The 20,392-nt window shown below is 35.9% G+C and overlaps 1 protein-coding gene across 2 annotated transcripts in view; it reads left to right on the plus strand.

The window, feature by feature from the left end:
• Positions 1 to 6,113: 6,113 nt before the first annotated feature.
• The window catches only part of LOC6045472 (troponin C, isoallergen Bla g 6.0101), a 33,422-nt gene continuing 19,143 nt past the window's right edge, over positions 6,114 to 20,392 (plus strand). The window contains exons 1-3 of one of the 2 annotated variants that reach the window (XM_038263928.1): positions 6,114 to 6,388; positions 6,594 to 6,614; positions 17,589 to 17,613. In XM_038263928.1, coding sequence (XP_038119856.1) covers positions 6,377 to 6,388; positions 6,594 to 6,614; positions 17,589 to 17,613 — 58 coding nt within the window. In that variant the 5' untranslated portion in view covers positions 6,114 to 6,376. The remainder of the gene's footprint in view (positions 6,389 to 6,593; positions 6,615 to 17,588; positions 17,614 to 20,392) is intronic. The other variant, XM_038263929.1, reaches the window with a different exon arrangement.

The raw sequence follows: 20,392 nt of genomic DNA on the forward strand, positions 1-20,392 counted from the left end.
TCCAGGATGTGTCCGAGAGTCTGGTTTTTACGACTGTCTATGGGAAATGTGTGCGAATTTGACGCGCTAGCAAAAAGAGAGCAGAAAATTGTAGTTAAACAGATTTAAATTTTTGGTATTTTTCAATGAGCTGTGTGAATCAAAGAAAAGGTTTTCAATGCTGTCGATGAAAACATTTTTTTTGCAGTTTCGTCATGAATCTATTCACTTTTCGACGACAAAAAAGCCTATTTTTCTGAATCAAAAATAACAGAATCGAACAGTAACACTTTTATAAAATAAATGCTGACAAGTTTTATTTTTCATCACAAAAATAGATGCTGAAAAGTTGAGCTTTCAAAAGTTCAAATAATTTCAATTGCAAATTTGATTTTACACTAAAAACTGAAGTCCACGAGTTTGTTTTGACTATCTTTTTTATTTTTACCGAATAACACTGTTTATTTCAAAAATCATAACTTGGTAGCAAAATTTGGGTCGAGTCGGAGTCGTTTGAAAGACCGCAACCCTGGATGCCATAAAAGCTTGGGCTAACGAGGGTGCAAACCTCTTTTTACACCTAAGCTTCCATCCACCCCGGGATTCGAACTGACGACCTTTGGATTGTGAGTCCAACTGCCTACCAGCGACTCCACCTAGGAAGGACCCAGGGAGACGACTCCTACACCAGGACTGAGCTATCGACTCTAACCCTTTAGGTTAGACCGGGGCCAACATTTACTTCCCCATCCGACGGAAGGCGTGGTCAGACAAATCACGTCTCGAAAAATGCCACCGGGACCGTCCGGGATCAAACCCAGGTCGACTGGGTGAGAGACAACCACGCTTATTGTCCATTTATGTGTAGTTTTCGCAATTGAAATTTTGTCATTTGTCATTTCAAATAGACAAGGAATCAGCGCGTATATAGTTGGTAGTCACAGTATTCCTAATCCCAAATTTAGCTCACCAAGTCACGATGGCCCAGTGGTTAGCATTTTTGCTTACCAATCCAGAGGACGGGGGATCGAACCTCGACTCGAGCGACATTGATTTTTCGTTCATGTTCAGAGTTTCAAAATTTACATTTCCTACACTTTCTCGTTGGGAGCAGATGGGAATCGAACCGAGGACTGAGTAGTGTGGTGCCTGTGGGGACGCGCAGTCCTGTTTTTTCGTGTTATTTTCCGTCTCTTTTGTGTTGCTATTTGTGTGCATGGGGTGATTGGTTTTTTTCTTCTTCTTTTTCATTTTTTTTAGTTCGCGCATTCGTTGGCCGATGAGTTTTTTTGTTCTCTTTATATAGTTTTCAATAGAAACGATCCGATTTTTTTGAGACAAGTAAGTCGTATTGCTGGATTAAGTCCTTTCCATATCATCGAGGATCGGAAGGCACGTCGACGAATATGTTTTAAGGCTTATGATATAAAATATTTTTAATGAAAGAAGCACTTCCTACATCACCGTTGATCGGAAGGCACGCCGACGAAAATTTTTTGGAGAATCGCGGTCGAATAAATACTATATTTAAATCTCTATCTCTAACTATCTTTCCGCAGCCGGCTGCCTCAGATTTTTAAAATTTCAACCTATAAACAAATTGCTTATAGTCGCATCACCTACCACAGTGAATCCTGACCTCATACCCATCTTACGAACCCCTCAAAACTCATGTGATACTTTGTCGGAGAGGCAGCCGATTTAGCGGTCCCATCACTCAAGTTGCGGACTAACATTCCCATCTTCTTCCCCGTGTCTTACCTCTGGTCGTGGCCGGCGTCGGTATTGATCAGCACGATAGGGACCTTTGAAATTGCGAAGGGGTGATGATTGGTTCCTTCTTTTCATCTGTGGTCCACTGAGCAATGTTTGGGGGTCCTGGTCAATAACGAAGTAGCAGCTACGGGTAGACACCAATGCTATGCTATGCTATGGAAGCAGATGGGAATCGAACCGAGGACCATTCGCTTGCAAAGCGAACACTTCAAAAAAAAAAAAAAACAGTTTTAGTAAATAATTTTTGTAATTTTTTAGGAGAGACATACCATCCTGAATTTTTCGTCAGTCTTTTGGTTATATTTTAAACAATTTCTTCAAAAATTTTGAACGAAAAAAAAATCGTGACACCGCCTTCAAATTTAAGTTTTAGACTTAAAAGTCAAAAAATCTCATAGATGTGGCGTGTATTTTTGTTTCAGTGTATTTTTTCAGAAAGCCCGTCCAATTTCCTACAAGTTTGTCTTTGACCACTTTTTAATACGACTCAATGGCTTCGAGATACAGTAATTTTTAAATAACAAATTACAAAAATATTTAAATACCTTACGCCCTTCTCAAATGTTATTTTCGAGTACTATAGGCTCCATATACACAAAAATGGCTTATATAAGCCTAGGATAACATGTCTTCAAAGTTTCATTGAAATCGGAGAGGGTCGGGTACAAAAGTATCAGAAAAATTCCTGATTTGAGCTGGAATAGCTCAATATCAAAATAATACTTTATATGGTATGATACCAAATTATGCTCTCACGGCGTGTTTTCTGGGCAACCTTAAGGAGAAAAAATAGTCATCACTACTTTCAAAAGTGTCTTATAGGAAATTTTCTCAGCTTTCCAATGCTTCTTAGAGCGAAATGTTTCATCGGGAAATTTCTGAGATATCTCTATTTTAAGTTTTTTCTTTTAAAATCCTTGATCATTTATTGGAAACTTTTAAATAAAAGTCCAGGAAACTTGTCAAATGATGTGTTTCATGTGTATTTAACTGACCAAAATGTGCAAAATAAGACAAGAAACAACTTTGTAGAAGGTTGCAAACCGCTAAACAAACAAACAAAGTTTTAACCGAATGTTTGAATAAGTGGGATTTATTCAAATAATAAAATAATAAAACCGTAATGAAATATTATTTTTACAAGAACAAATAGATTATTACATAATTGTTGCGTACAAATAACACCGGTCTGCTCTGATTCAGCTTGGAATTAGCTGATACAACCGAAATTTCTACAGGTTTGAGATTGATAGGGTATTACAAGATTTTTATGAATAAATATCATATTTCCTTAATCAAACACTAACTAGTTGCATGGAAACAAATCATGTTTTATACTCAAAATTATACTGCAAATTACTGTTGCTATCTTTAGGAGAAATACTTTTCATTAGCATGAAATGATTGTTTCAGTTTTTTTGTATTTAATGATCAAGGAATTAGCAATATTTTAGAAGTTTATAAGACTCTCTTCTTCAATTTCATCTTAAAAAATATATATGTCTTGATTTTTGTTCAAGTAGTTTGGAAAGAAAGTTTCTGTTAGATTTTTTTTAATAAAATACTATTTATTTTTGTTCAAACAAACAACAACAGTGTTTTCAGAATTCTGAATTGGAAGACTCGAGTTTTATTGCTACTTTAAAGTGCATTTTCTTCAGAAAACATTTTATAAAATTTTATCTTTGTTTTACACTCATGAAAATATGACTTTTGAAGCTTGCTACAGTTATATGTAGTACATTTTCGATTTCAAATCATATTTTTATTTATGTTCCTGGTTAATGTTTGCTTGAGAAAATATCAAATTTATTCATTAAAATTCCATTAACAATCACAAACCTGCCAAAGTTTCGGTTGAACAAACTAAATCAGAGTAGACACGTGATATTTGTACACAAAAAATATGTAATCATAAAATAATTCTTGTAAAAAACACATTTTTACACTGTTTTATGATTTTAATTTCTGAATAAATCCCATACATTCAAAAACTTAGACAAAACATAGTTTTCAAAATGTTTAGCGGTTTGCAACCTTCTACAAAGTTGTTTCTTGTCTTACTCATAAAATGTGCAAACTTTTTTATGAGTAAATGACTTATGAACCACATCATTTGATAAGTTTTCTGAACTGTTAGTATAAAGTTTCCACTAAATAATAAAGGAATTAAAAACCAAAAAACTTAAAATAGAGATATCTCAGAAATTTCCCGATGAAACATTTCGCTTTTAGAAGCATTGGAAAGCTGAGAAAATTTCCTATAAGACACATTTGAAAGTGGTGATGACTATTTTTTCCTGATAAGGTTGTTCTAGAAAACACGCCGTGCTCTTGCATAATCCTTAAGACAAATTTTAAAGGGTCAAGGAATACCACAATTTGGTTTTGATTTCAGAGAAAGATATTATTTCACATTTCCCTTGATATTTACCCATGCTCGGGTAAGCAATAGAATCCAGAACAGAAACGATCACCAGTTGTGTTGGTCTGAGCTGGGATTTGAACGGCGATCTACCGATTAGCAGGCGGAAGCGTTATCACTAAGCTACGAGGCTTGGTCTAATGTTTAACAAACTCTCAAAAAATTGTGGAAAAATATCCTGGATGATAAACTAATGTAATGTTCATTATTTAAATAAAATTGAGAAATCATTGATTTAAAAATTCATCTCCTGACCAATTTTGCCATCTTATCTAATCTAATCTAATCTAATCAGACCCTAGCGCAGCCAATCTTTCGAAGGGATCCTGGAGAGTGCTTTAGGTTAGATGACGCCTAGCACTCTTCTTGTCATTCATTAACGTTTGTAGTGCGCCATTGCATTAGAAATGCATTGAAACATCACAAGCGTTAAAGCGGCCAGGCCTACTGCGTAAAGCCGTATCGCAGAGATGACTCGTAATTGGGTTCTGTTTGAGCACTGAGTGTTCGAACAACAACACAATTCTGAATCGACAGGGGAGGAAGAAGCGTGGGGACACACCACCATACGCTCCGAGATTTGGTTGTATTCGTTGGGAGCACCATGCTAAGAAGGTTTGGTACTCCGGGACCCTCTGGGATGCGACATTGTATTACCACAAATGCCCTGGACACTATTTGCCGTGGTTATAGCGCCACAACTCGCTCTCTGTAACAGTAGTCCTAATTCCAGTCTACGCTCACCAAGTCGTCATGGCGTAGTGGTTAGCATTTTTGCTTACCAATCCAAAGGATGGGGGATCGAACCGCGCCTCGAGCGACTTTGATTTTTCGTTCATATTCATCATTTCAGATTTCTATGTTCTTAACTTTTCTCGTTGGGAGCAGATGGGCATCGAACCCAGAACCATTCGCTTATAAAGCGAACACCGTAACCAGTCAGCCACGGCCGCTCCTCTGACCAATTTTGCCATCTTAAAAATTTAATTTAATTGTTTTTTTCTAAAATGATTTAAGAAAAATTTCTAGTGAATTATTATCACACTCTACAAGTTTTCACCAAGAACCCTTCACGTTCCCCACTACATCGACATTGAAGTCTCTTTTTCTCTCTCCCGCAAAACTCAAGGTCATTGAAATCAGATCGTTCATTACCCGGACTCTAGCCAAATTCCTCGATATCTCCCACAATCAGAGGAGGGGAAAAAAACGTCCAGAACCTCTCGAGTGGACAAATTTCTCAAAAAAATAAGAAAACCCTCCCTGGTATGTGTGCACGCCGTAAGTGTGATCCGCACACATTTAAACACTGGCGCTCGCGCGACACCCTCCATCGGCAAGGGAATCCTCCACGCGGCTGCGATGATGATCGTTCCGTTTGGCGCGCCAATAATCGCGCTGTGTCGCGTTTTGGCCTCTGCCGCGCACGGATCATCTCACCCGGTGTGTTTCGGTTCGGTTTGGTTCAGGATCAGTCGTCGGCCATTTCCGCGGAGTTTTAGAAGAGCAAGAAGAAAAAGGGCTGAATATCTATTCTGCTACCGCGCGATCGTCACGGTTTGAACTTGTACGATTTGTTTCGATTGTTGGCTCAGGACTCCGGCAGTTGACACAGTCCGGATTGTTTGTTTGTGTCCGGGGGTTGACGCGAAGTGACGCGCGACGACGACGGATTCCTCAGTTGAAGTCGCCAAGTCGAGACGCGATCGCGATCGGCTGCGAGTGATTCACGTTCGGAGGCTAATTAAAATAGACTCGTTACACACGGACAATTGATCGGGGCTGAAAACTTAGAAAGGAAGAAGAACACAATCGGAAACCAGGAGCAGCCGCCCCGAAGAGCCGTGTGACGATCCGAATGTGACGACGAAGCATGTTCTTGGTGTATGTGTGTGTGGCGCGCGCGATGGAATCTGGCTAAGCCTGGCGCGCAGCATCTTTGGCAATCAATTGTAATTCGGCGAATCGCGCGAGGAGGAAGCACGAAGATCGTCCCGAACCGGCTGAAACTTGACAAAAGGCGGCACCGCCAGCGCACGGACGAGCAATTGCAGCGATCAATTGCAGTGAGAAGAGTGAGTGAAGAGGGGTCAAGAAGAGTGAAGAAGTGATTGATCGTGAGCGTGATATTCGTGGGATTATTAATTGTTTTTTTTTTTTCGAGAGCCAAGCCGCACATCAAGCTACTAATTCATCATGGAAAAGTCGGTTAGTATTGGAGGAAATGGAAGCAAGTGTGTGGAAGCGGTTCATCTTGACAATTTGACAGTGCCATTTTGACAAAGTGAAAAAGTGCATCGAAGCTAAACGGTTCGAAAGACTGAAATCATTACGATCGTGAAATGAAATGCATGAAGACTATTACTTAATTTTACTGATGATGAATTTTCCCCTCTTTTATTTATTTCTCTAGCATCAAAAAGTTCTTGAAACGGTGAGCAAAAATGAGGACGTGATTTGGTTGAAAAAAGACCAAAGAAATCATCTTTTAAACGTTGTTAAATCATTAATGTTTCTAAAAAAATCATCCTTGATGTTGTTGGAATTCCTCAAACTACTTCATAAATTTAATCAAGGGTGTTCCATATCTTCTCTAAAACAAGAGGAATGCTTCATTATGCTCAAACGAAATTAAATCGTCATGCATTGTTGCATAACGGTGCAATAAACCATTGACAATTTCATTCAACTTTCTAAATTAATTATTTTCACCGTGTACTTTTGCAAATGTTTAATCAAATACATTTATTATGTTTACTTCATTGATTTTAATTTTTCAATTATTTTTCCAAGAACCCTCTAAGGCATTACTATTAGAATGTGAATGAAACGGGTCAATTTTGCGGGCATTTCAGGGCATGATACACTACACTGAAAAAAAATAATTTAAGTACCAAATTCCTAAATTCTACGAATGTTGGCTCCTTTCCTTATTAAGTAATCCAAAAAACCCGATAACGAAATAAGGAAAAGAGGCAAAATTCGTAGAATAAAGGAATTTGATACTATTTGTTTATTTCAGTGTAGGTGTACTGAGTCCAAATTCCAAATATGAGCTTGATTGGATGCGACAGGACCTGGAAGTAAAGAAAAAGTTGAGGTTTTCAGCTGCGGTGTTATAACTTCTGTAGTCGAATCGACAAATCTTTTCGCACTGTTCGGTAAAGATGTTTCATGGAACACATACATGGGGTTTTTGAAAAGTGCAAAAATAGTGCAGGGGCTCAAAATTGGGAAAAACCAAGTCGCACCGATCTTACGGGTTAAATCCCATTTAAACTTCAAAGTGAAGCGTTAGGTCATGCGCAACCAATCAAGCTCATATTTGGGATTCGGGCTCAGTACACCTAGCGGATCATGCCTTGGAATGCCCCCAAATTTACCCAATTTGTTACATCAACATTCAAAAAACCAGCGTTGTGAATAAAATCAATGCATGTCGATGTCAGCATTGGAAATATCTATAGATTTAACTCTTCAGTAACATTTTTCATCGTCAACAGACCAACATGAGAACAGGGTAAATAAGCATTTTGACTGTTGTTTTTTCTGTAAATTATGAGGTAACCACTAACCAGTAACTTTCTTTACAAAACTCAAAGTGTTAAACAATTGATGGCTTCTCCAGCTACCTTTCAACACTGCAAAGTATGTTTAATGGTTACCTGTTGAACCGGAAATTGCAAAATAGAACCAGCTGACAAAATGCTAATGCGCCCTTTTCAAATGTTGCTCCAGAATCGCTTGTACAATGAAACCTCGATGGTTTGACACCAACAGTTGTAAAAACGAACACTTTTTAGTTTGACACCCTCTTTACACAGAGCTTACACTTATTACCAAACGTTTTGTTTACTAGTATGTGTGAGTCTCGTGTAAAAAGTGACAGTTCGTGACTTTGTCTAACCAACAGGATACAAACTAAAAAAGTGTCAAACAAAAAAGTGACCAGCCACCGGAGGTTGAGTGTATTCACATTATTTACAAAAACTGGCCGTCAAAAAAAAATAAGCGTTTTTGAATCGCAATTCTTATAGGGTAAATCTCCGCCAACTCACAAAGCAGTTGCCCCGACCCCTCTTCGATTTGCGTGAAACTTTGTCCTAAGGGGTAACTTTTGTCCCTGAACACGAATCCGAGGTCCGTTTTTTGATATCTCGTGACGGAGGGGCGGTACGACCCCTTCAATTTTTGAACATGCGAAAAAAGAGGTGTTTTTCAATAATTTGCAGCCTGAAACGTTGATGAGATAGAAATTTGGTGTCAAAGGGACTTCTATGTAAAATTAGACGCCCGATTTGATAGCGTACTCAGAATTCCGAAAAAACGTATTTTTCATCGAAAAAAAAACACTAAAAAAGTTTTAAAAATTCTCCCATTTTTCGTTACTCGACTGTAAAAATTTTTGGAACATGTCATTTTATGGGAAATTTAATGTACTTTTCGAATCTACATTGACCCAGAAGGGTCATTTTTTCATTTAGAACACAATTTTTCATTTTAAAATTTCGTGTTTTTTCTAACTTTGCAGGGTTATTTTTTAGAGTGTAACAATGTTCTACAAAGTTGTAGAGCAGACAATTACAAAAATTTTGATATATAGACATAAGGGGTTTGCTTAAAAACATCACGAGTTATTGTGATTTTACAAAAAAAAAGTTTTGAAAAAGTTTCTTTTTGCGTTTCTCTTTGTTTCGTCGTCCGTGTCTACCGCGGGTGACCATGAACGGCCATGATCGATGTTCTTGTAGAACATTGTTACACTCTAAAAAATAATCCTGCAAATAAAGAAAAAACACGAAATTTTAAAATGAAAAATTTTGTTCTAGATGAAAAAATGACCCTTCCGGCTCAATGTAGATTCGAAAAGTACATTAAATTTCTCATAAAATGCCATGTTCCAAAAAATTTTACAGTCGAGTAACGGAAAATGGGAGAATTTTTAAATCGTTTTTAGTGTTTTTTTCGATGAAAAATACGTTTTTTCGGAATTCTGAGTACGCCATCAAATCGGGCGTCTAATTTTACATAAAAGTCTCTTTGACACCAAATTTCTATCTCATCACCGTTTCAGGCTGCAAATTATTGAAAAATACCTCTTTTTTCGCATGTTCAAAAATGGAAGGGGTCGTACCGCCCCTCCGTCACGAGATATCAAAAAACAGACCTCGGATTCGTGATCAGGGACAAAAGTTACCCCTTAGGACAAAGTTTCACGCAAATCGAAGAGGGGTCAGGGCAACTTTTCCCGATTTCGTGTGAGTTGGTAGAGAATTACCCTATAAATAATGTTTTGAGCTATTGATGCACCGATACAGATTTTCTCTACAAGTGATTTCTCAGTGAATTTATTTTAATGATTATGGTTTCACCGCTGTTCGTAAAAGTTGTTTTGTATTATTTTTGCCTTCCTCACCTCACTGACGAAAGGCTATAACATTGCTCGGAAAATGAACTTCTTAAAAAGATCTTCACGTTTACCAATCGACTCAGAATCATCAAATCAAACCATCCACATTAACGACCCCCGGGTCTTTTGTGGTCTCTATTGCAAGTTTCTGCTCGAACCTAGGAGTCCGAAGGCTTGAATGGGGAGAGCACCCAAACCTCTTTTACTCTAAGGAACCTTCCACCCCAGTGTTTGAACTGGCGACCTTTGGATTGTGAGTCCAACCGCCGCCAGCGATTCCACCGGAGTAGGCTTGGTTTGGTGTGTTGTTTGTACTTATGGCATGGAGACGACTCCTACACCTGGAATGACTTAACGGCCTAACAACCAAGGCCGGGACCGACATTTTACTTCCTCATCCGATGGAAGGTTGGAGCAGATGGGAATCGAACCCAGAATCATCCGCTTACAAAGCGGACAGCGTAACTATTCGGCCACGCACTTCATATTCGGAGCAAATTTCTCTGTTTGTGATGGTATGTTGAAAAATGTGCACAGGATTATCTCGAAACCGATTTTGTCCGTTTTGGTCTCGTTCGATCAGTTATGGCAGGGGTGCCCAACCTTTTGGCCCTGCGGGCCAGATCTGATTTTTCTAAAGCAGTGGCGGGCCGGAACTAATATTTGATAAGAGTTGAAAAAGTAAACAGATTTATTTCAATTGTATTTATGATTGGGTTCTTTTAAAGTAAATAAATAAAAGAAACTTGTGTTGCAAATAAGATTCATATATCTTGATTTTAAGAATGGAAAACAAAGATAACTTTTAAAAATGTGTTTATTTGACTTATTTAAAATTTTGACGATTGCAATTAAATACCTTGATATACTTTTTAACAAAAAACATTCCAATTTCAATGGTCGTTGCAATTTTTTCAACTTCAGTTTTCTCAACACTACAATATAAAGAATCAATGAGACATGATAAAATTTATTCAAACGAAATTTGCATTCGAATATCCTTTACAAAAAAAAACTTTTTGGGTTGTTGTTGAGTGCACCTTTATTCAAATTCAAATATTTCAAAACGATTTTAAACACACACAAAATTTAAAAAGTGTGAAAAATATGTTTTAATTAATTTTCAATTCGTTATTCTTAGAAATTTAAAGTTTATGAAAAAATATATTTTTTGCTCCCTGATTTCATTTCTCATTTTGAGACATTTTTTTAAGTTTTCTCAATATTTGCAACGATCTTTTTTCAGTATGAATAATTTGCTTATTAAAGCTTTTTTTCAAAAAAACTTTTTCATTGTGGAAAAACACATAAGTTTTTGCTTACTTGGAGCCTAACATTTCAAAAGGGCACACAACTTTTGTAAACAATAGTGTGTCCCTTTTCTTAAATGACAGTTTACATAAGGTGTGAAAGGGACACACTCTTGGTTAAAAAAGTTATGTGCCCTATTGAAATGGCAAGCACGACTTATTTATTTAGGAAAATAGAAAAAAACAACTTCATTTTGAAGTAAATACAGTTAAAACTGAAAGAAATTTAAATTTAGTGTCTTTTTGTACATTTTTAGACAACAATCTAAGTTTTTTTCATAGATTTTTCAATTTTTCGATATGGAAAATTTTGTTTTCTGGCACCATTTTCATTTAGAAAATATGAGAATTAAATTCAAACATGAAGAATATTGTTATGATGTGTTAAAAATTGATCTGATGCTTTAATGATTTAATATTTCATGAACAGCCTTACAGGCCGGTCATAGAACTATTTTGAAAAACCGTCGCGGGCCGGATGAAATGGCTTCACGGGCCGGACGTTGGGCAGGCCTGAGTTATGGGGTTCTAAAGTCGCTTTTTTTAAATTATAAAGGCTAGTTTGGTCGCTGCAAATATTTTTCAAAGTTGGCCTGAATAATCAGGGGGCGAAAAAAAAATCCGCAATACCTCGATATTTTCAAAACTAATGATTGGAATGCAATGCCTGTAAAATGCATTTTAAAACACTTTTTTCATCCAAATGTTGAAATCTAGGCTTTTAATTTCAATTTTTACATTTTTTTTATTTTTTTTGTCCCCCCTCCTCGACTTTGGTCAAAGCCGAGGGAAATAAACTTCAAAAAATATTTGCAACGGCCTTTATTAGTTTTGCTAAATAAACGATTTTGGTCTATGTTAGAAAACCCATCATGTTATATATTTAGAACAGTATTTCAAAGACCTTTCCAATGAGTCTCAAACATTGCACAGAGGTCCAGAACGCAAAATTAAGTGGAAAATGGATTTTCCGAAAAATGGTAACATTTCTCAGTGTCTTCCGAAAAGTTGTTGCAAATGCAAAAGGGCAACTTTTGGTTTGGTTCAAAATTAGGGTGGTTCACGATTAGGGTGGTTTTAAAAATCTTACTTTTCAGGAATATTTTTGGGAATTCTGTCGTCTTGTAGAAAGTTGTTGGGCTTGCCAATCCAAGCAACTTTGTCGAGAACACCAAAATTTTATCTCGTAATCTACGTCTTCTACGAACAATTATAGAGAAAGCATCGGAGAAAACCTTCAAAAATCAGTTTTTTTTTAAACGTAGCTCTTCAGGGTTAAGTTGTAAAGAAAAGTGTTGTTCGGAGCACTTTTATAGCTCTGAAAAACGAACATTTTTATTTTCTCACATGTCAATGTGGACTTAAGGGTCAAGCTACAGCAGTTTTAAGGTTAAACACCAATGATTGAAGGTTTGCTCAGATGCTTTCTCTAAATTTGGTCGTAGAAGGCGCAGATTACGAGATAGTTGCTTGAATTGGCAAGCCCAACAACTTGCTAGAAGACGAAAAAATTCCCAAAAATATTCCTGAAAAGTTAGATTTTCAAAACCACCCTAATCGTGAACCACCCTAACTTTGAACCAAACCCAAAGTTGCCCTTTTTCATTTGCAACAACTCTTTTGAAGACACCAAAGCATCCACTAAATTTTGCGTTCTGGACCACTGTACATTGAAGATCTGATAACCATATCGAAAGTTATAAGCATTTATGTGTTAATTATACACTTTTTGAAGGCCAGATATTTTGACAACAATATTATATATTTTTAAGCAGGTTACATTTGTTTCATAATTTTGAGCTTTAATTTGTTCAATAAACAGAGGTTGGACAAAATAATTGGCAAAGGCAAACTTTTGACAAAATTGTATTGCTCATAAGGCTGCACAGTGGGCAAAAACGGGTGAAAAAACGAATCTTTTGATGCTGTCAGTTTTTGCCTATCAAAAGTATCATTATTAATGTAAAAAATACGAGGAATCGATTGATGGTGTGTGTGTGTTTGTGTGCAACCAACCAAACGGAGCCACGCGGCCGCTTCTTACAAATTGAGTTGTTTCCATGTATTTTAGATTTACATTCTATACATGCAAATAACTCGCATAGGCGTTTGGATAGTGTTAGCTCTGCCGAGCTTCGGTGACCCATTTTTACGCAGGCTAGCCGTGCGCGAGGTACCTCAGCTTGAACCGACAAGCCCCGCCCTAAAGAACGTTTGCATCAATCGGATTTAAAAGTTATTCAGAACTTCCAAGTCCTTGCCAAATGGACAAAGACCCAGCACGTATTTAGTTGGTAGTAATAATATTCCTAATTCCAGTCAAAGCTCACCAAGCCGTGATGGCACAGTGGTTAGCATTTTTGCTTACCAATCCATAGAACGGGGGATCGAACCCCGCCTCGAGCGACTTTGATTTTTAGTTCATATTACGTATTTCAAGTATTTTAAGTCTTAAACTTTCTCGTTCGATGATGAGATGGGCATCGAACCCAGGACCATTCGCTTACAAAGCGAACACCGTTACCAGTCAGCCACTCCCATATTTTGTTCTGTTATGTAATACGTGAAAATTAAACGTAGATCCAAAAAGGAAAGAGCTCACCGGGATGGGACAACACGATCCAGGACGAAACATAGAGACAAATCCATTTTTTTGACTCGATCATCTCGATCACCATTCAGCATGAATCGATCCCGACAGCACCGAAATTTCCACCAGCAGGTTCAAAAGGTTCTGCTTCTAGCTAGGCAAGCTCACCCTTGAAGGTCCCTGTCTTCGGATTTGCTTGCCAAACAAAACTGCCACCGTATTTCCAGTTTACGAATCATATTTCTCTTTGACCTCCAATTTGAAAATTCGTCGCTCAGCATTCGTAATCCGACTCTGAACTTCCCGGGCAATCAAAATATTAAAATTAAAATTCACTTAGAAAACTATAACAATCAAATCAAGAAACGAAAAAATCGCGGAGCAAAAATTGAAAACGTCACGACATGCGCACGGCTTGCTTCGATCTCCTACGAGGAATCGATTGATGGTACTCTTATTAGCGGCAAATGATGGCAAGGGCCCATTCCACCCCATTTACCCCAATTTTATGTCTTTTTCATCAATATAATATCATATTATTAATTTGCCGTTGTTTTTACGTTACCCTAAAAAAGGCTAAACGAGGTAAAATGGACCACTTCCCGTCATTTGCCGCTAATAAGAGTACCACCAATCGATTCCTCGTAATTTTTTTACATTAAAAAGGATACTTTTGATAGGTAGAAACTGACGGTAGCAAAAGATCCGTTTTTAACCCGTTTTTTGCCCACTGTGGGCTGGTTCAAATTTTATTTACAGTTTGTGTCGCTAGGCTCTAGTCAAATTTGAAAGAGAAAGTAGGGATGTCAAAAAAATCAAGTTCCATTTTCAAAATTTTGAAGTATTACAAAATGCTTTATACATTATAACAGTAATGCCAGTTTCGAAAATTTGCAAAATTTCAAGGATTTTTGTAGGCTGCTGTAAAAAAAATCATGGTATTTATACTAAATTTAAACCAAAATAGCTATTTTACAGCCATTATTATAAAAAACTGAATTTTGACAAACAAATGCTAAAAATAGCTTTTTGCGTTATTGTACATAGAAATTGAAAAAAAAATAATGATTCAAACAGGTTTTATTACATTCCTCAGAATCAAATTCCTCAGAAATGCATTCTCTAGAATGACTCATTCCACAGAAAAGTTTATTTAAATTCAATTCAAATAGTGTTTTTATTAGAATTAAACAGTTCTGTTCCAGGATGTTACATTTGCAATTAATTAAGTGATTTAGAGGACCTTTCAACTCACATGAATTCATAAGCCTTTGCAGGGAGGGTGCATATTTCTACGTATAAGTTTTACTAGCTGAGTGCAATTTAAGTGAAAATAAATTTAAAAATGTACTATTTATTTCAAAATGTGTTTAGTTTTAGATGTAAAGTGTTACGATTTCGTTTTTTGTGACAACTTCTGACAAAAAATGAGTTTTACCTTTAAATTAAAACTGTCCCTTCTTTAAAAAAGGAAAAACTGACTTGTGATTACTGCTGAAAAAAAAACACAGCAGTTGCCCCGACCCTTCTTCGTTTTGCGTGAAACTTTGTCCTAATGGGTAACTTTTGTCCCTGATCACGAATCCGAGGTCCGTTTTTTGATATTTCGTGACGGAGGGGTGGTACGACCCCTTCCATTTTTGAGCATGCAAAAAAGAGGTGTTTTTCAATAATTTACAGTCTGAAACGGTGATGAGATAGAAATTTGGTGTCCAAGAGACTTTTATGAAAAATTAGATGGCGTACTCAGAATTCCAAAAACACGTATTTTTCATTAAAAAAAACATTTTTTTTTTATTCTCCCATTTTCCGTTACTCGACTGTAAATTTTTTTGGAACATGTCATTTTATGGGAAATTTAATGTACTTTTCGAATCTACATTGTCCCAGAAGGGTCATTTTTTCATCTAGAACAAAACTTTTCATTTTGAAATTTCGTGTTTTTTCTAACTTTGTAGATCGTCGTTGACTCGTGGTAACTCGTGATATTTATAAGCAAACTCCTTATGTCTATGTATTATTTTTTTGAAATTGTCTGCTGTACAACTTTGTAGAACATTGTTACACTCTAAAAAATAACCCTGCAAAGTTAGAAAAAACACGAAATTTTAAAATGCTGAAATTTTGTTCTAAATGAAAAAATGACCCTTCTGGGTCAATGTAGATTCGAAAAGTACATTAAATTTCCCATAAAATGATTTAGTCCTAAATTTTTTCAATCGAGTAACGGAAAATGGGAAAATTTTTAAAACTTTTTTAGTTTTTTTTTTAAAGAAAAATAAGTTTTTTTCGGAATTTTGAGTACGCCATCAAATCGGGGGTGTAGTTTTAGATAAAAGTCCCTTTGACACCAAATTTCTATCTCATCACCGTTTCAGGCTGCAAATTATTGAAAAATACCTCTTTTTTGCATGCTCAAAAATGGAAGGGATCGTACAGCCCCTCCGTCACGAAATATCAAAAAACGGACCTCGGATTCGTGATCAGGGACAAAAGTTACCTCTTAGGACAAAGTTTCACGCAAAACGAAGAGGGGTCGGGGCAACTTTTCCCGATTTCGTGTGAGTTGGTAGAGAATTACCCAAGGAGAAATTAAATGGAGGAGTGTTTATGGTAACATGCCAAATGGGAACCATAATATTTTTTTTAAGGTCCTAAATATTTCTGGGAAATTGGTCATTCTGGGAAACGGGCTAAAACCATTCAATCATTCTGAAAATGATTATCTACGCTGGAAAATGCATTAGAAATAGTTTATATTTGTTTGCATGTCTAACACTTAAACGCTCGGGTAGTCATTTGACTCCTATTTTTTCCTTAAAAAAATTCATAACTTTTGATAGAATTGAGCAATTTGGATGCTTTCGGTTGCAAAAGATCCAGATTTGTCTATATTTTTAACTGTCAGATGGGGGACAAGTATAGTCCACTTTTACTTGAGATATTCCGGATTCCGTTGGGGTACCTCGGCCCTCCGATATGGATATTTGGTCAATTTTATAATCAATTTTGCAGACAAATTTCGGAAATAATACAAAACTTCAAGGAATCATCCTAATACATCATCCTGCATAGATCCATGACCGTTATTTCCGGCTTTGATTTGTGGAATAGATTTTGTTATATTGACCATAAACCCAAAAAGGAGGGCCGAGGTACCTGAACGGAATCCGGAATATCTCTGGTAAAAATGGACCATATTTGTCCCCCATCCGACAGTTAAAAATATAGACAAATCTGGACCTTTTGCAACCGGAAGTATCCAAATTGGTCAATTCTACCAAAAGTTATGATTTTTTTTAGAAAAAAATAGGGGCAAATTACTACCCGAGCGTTTGAGTGCTAATATCAATAAATTATTTATTTTTATACTGATTGTTTTGCCTCTCAATTTTTCTAACCATTAGATAACTCACCTACGAGTTTTAACTGGTAGAAAAATATATCTATCATTTTTTATTCTTTCCAATCGATTAAAACTTTTAAAAAAGCTAAATCAAAATATTTCTTTTTCCAAAATCATTCAAATTGAATAGTCTTAAATATTTGAATTTTATGTGATCAGTAGACTATCTTTAAAGACGTTGTTTTCTTAGATTTTTTAAAAATAAAAATACTTGAACTCCTTGAAAGTTTTTCACAGAGTTATACAACAATTCCCGACGAAAATAACAATTGGACCATCATTTTTTGAATGTGAATGTGACAAGTTGATTAAAAGTTGGATTTTTTTGTTTGAAAAAAAAAAAGAATAAAAAAGACCAGGTGAGCAATGGTTCTTTTTTCAGCAGATTTAAAATCTTAAATCACATGTTAAACTAAAATTAATAAATTTCTGAAATCCCACAGTATATATCAAACAAACTTATGTCAACACATTGTCTTACAGCATTTAATTAACTTTAATATATCTCATTTTTCAAAATCTACACAATTTTCCCACGCCTTTCAAACGTCCATTTTTCTCAGCTTGCTCGTTGTCTCCCATTGTAAATGAGCACGAAAATCACATTTTAATTGCCAAAAAAAAACCCAATCACATGAAACCGTTTATCATTTTGTCTGTTTCTTGTTTTTCTCTCTCTTTCTCTTCCCCAGGATCTGAGCAAAGACCAGCTGAAAGGTAAAGGCATATTTGTCAAACAAAATCGGACACTGGAAAAAACGACACAACCAGACACACGCAAAGAAGGACGACTTTTCGCGACGTAGAAAAATGTGACCCCCTGCTCCGTTGTCTTCTGCCCTCTCTCCGGTGGCCAGATTACCAACCCATCAAGTGAACCGCTCACAAATTAATTGGAAGAAGCGTAAAAAAAATTAAAACGCGCGCGCGACCAAAAATCAACCACAAGAAAAAAAAAATCGGTTGGAAAATTCCTTGGTGGTGGAAAATCTATAAAAATAAAACATACACGCAACAAGAGGGGGGAAAGAAAAACAAGAAGAAATCGAATAAAATTTCCAACCAACAAGCCCCAAAGTGATGATAAAGTGTGTGATGTCCCGGGATTTTCACAAGTGAAAAAGTGTGGGGAGGGGGCAGGGAGGGGTGTGAAAAACGAATAGCAATTTAAATGGAGCGCCCACTGTCAAAAGATTTTCGTGTGCCGAGAATTTTCCCCCCAGTGAGTGAGGCGCGTAGTTCTACGTCAAGCAAGAAAGCAAAAACAACGTGGATCAGTGCGTGGTGCGTGACCTTAAGAAAACTGGATTTCGTTGAAGGGTTCTGGCCACCAAGAGGAGATGAAGAGGGGGCGGGACGGTCCAAAATCGTGCGATTCATCTCGACCATCAATCATTCAAACAAATACACCCAGCATCAGGGGGAAAATGCTGGTTTTGCCCCTGAATGTATGCAGCGTTGCTGGGACTGGAATGCCATGCTCAAAATGTTTGCTGTTGTTGTTTTTGGAAAAAAAGCGAGGGAGTCATGTAACTCTAAACGGCGCTTGTCCAAAGAGACCTTGAGGGGTGGAACATGGCCTGCTTAGACGAGCGGAGAAGAGGTCTGGCTGGTTTGCCGGCCCTCACTTCCTGGACCTGTGCCGCTGCGAATGGTTTTGGATTACGGAGGAAGAGATAAATGGTGCTACATGAAACGGTTTTTTGAAATGTGTGTATTTTATTTTAAACAGCGAAGGTTCAAGGTTAGGTGTTTGCTGGAGGAATTTTCGGGCGGATTTTTAATGTCAAAATGTTGGTTGGCTCTTTTTACCGTTCCAAGAAGCAGACTTTCCACATATTTTAAAGAGTATGGCACTGAAAGAATGTTGTCAGAAGCAATAACAAACAGACGGAAATTTCTTTCAGTTTAGCTACATGCGTTTTTCATTTGTTTGAAACTTTATAAAAACTCATTACCATAGATTTCGTGAGTTGCGATCTTTCACACCTAGCAATTCATGACGTAACAATAATTTTCTTATTAATATTAAAATTTTCAACTTTTGGAAAGCATCTTTTAACTTCGTGTTACATTTGTAATTTAAAATGTTTCAAAACATAGCAAAACAAACGCTCTAAAATTGCATTTTTATTGAGGACCATAAATTCACAAAAATTTCACGGATCTTGAAAATATATAAAAAAAAAAACAAAATATCATATGTTCAACATAGAGAAAATCTTTGAGACTTCGGACAACGTTTTTTTTTGCTTTTTTTTTTCATTCCAAAAATCCATTCCAAAAATGCTATCAAAATTAAAAAAAAAAATGTTTACCTTTAGAACGGATTTTATGATCGATGTGATGAAAAGTTGTAGGTATTGCTTAAAACTTTTAAGAAAAAAATAGTTACATTCTAAAAATTTTCTTATTTTTTTTTAAATATTGCTCAAAATATTTTTTTTTAATTTCTAATTTGGAATTGCTAATACTATATGACGTGATTTTACTTTACTTCAACATGTAAAATGAAATTCGCAATCGAAAAGTTTGGTCACAGAAAAAGTACGCACAAAGTTTCATCCAAATTATAAATACAAAACAAAATTAAAAAAAAAATACTCATTGGAAGTTTAAAAATAATTCTTGGCCATTATCTTGCTTAAAAAATTCATCATTGACTTATTAAAATAATCATTACCCTGTTAATGTTTTAGAATAAACAGTGGTTTTTGGGCAAAATTATGTCCCACATTTTTAAAATTCAATCTTCTTGTAAAAACACTCTACCAAACTTCCCGACTGTTTGAAACTAAAATTTTTATTTTCAGTTTTATTCAACCTTAAAAAAATCCTGGTAGAATTTCGTTGGTCATCGTTGATAATATTATCGTCTAATAATGGTCATCGTTATCGATAACTCTATCGATCATCGTTTTTTCGATAATTCTATCGCCAAAAATCTTATCGCTGATAACGGACGATAATTCATTTTTTAAATGTTTCTTAAATTGACTTAATCCATCAATTACATGTTTAATTTTTTATTCATTCGCTTAGAATATATTTTTTGATAATTTAGTAAGTCTCAAAGCATAAATGCAAAAATTTTCACAAAAAAAACGTATTTTTTTAAAGTACTCAATTTTTTTTAATTTGCAATCTGGGTATCAAACGATTTGAGATTTAGCATGAATTTTCATTGTTTTAGAGTTTTTTCAATGAAATACTAAATTTTTAACAAAATACCGTATTTTCACTAAAATACTCATTTTTTTGTTGTTCACAATATGGGTATCAAACGATTCGAAATTTTGCATGTATTTTAACTGCTTAAGAGTTTTTTGAATGAAATACTCAAATTTTCACAAAATACCGTATTTTTCCGAAAAAAACTTAAAAAGAAATCATATGTAATTCGCAATATGGGTATCAAACGATTAAAAAATTTTCATGCATTTTAACTGTTTTAGAGATTTTTGAATGAAAAACTTTAATTTTCACAAAATACCGT

The sequence above is a fragment of the Culex quinquefasciatus genome, chromosome 3, assembly GCF_015732765.1.
Source record: "Culex quinquefasciatus strain JHB chromosome 3, VPISU_Cqui_1.0_pri_paternal, whole genome shotgun sequence".
Lineage (NCBI taxonomy): Eukaryota > Metazoa > Arthropoda > Insecta > Diptera > Culicidae > Culex > Culex quinquefasciatus.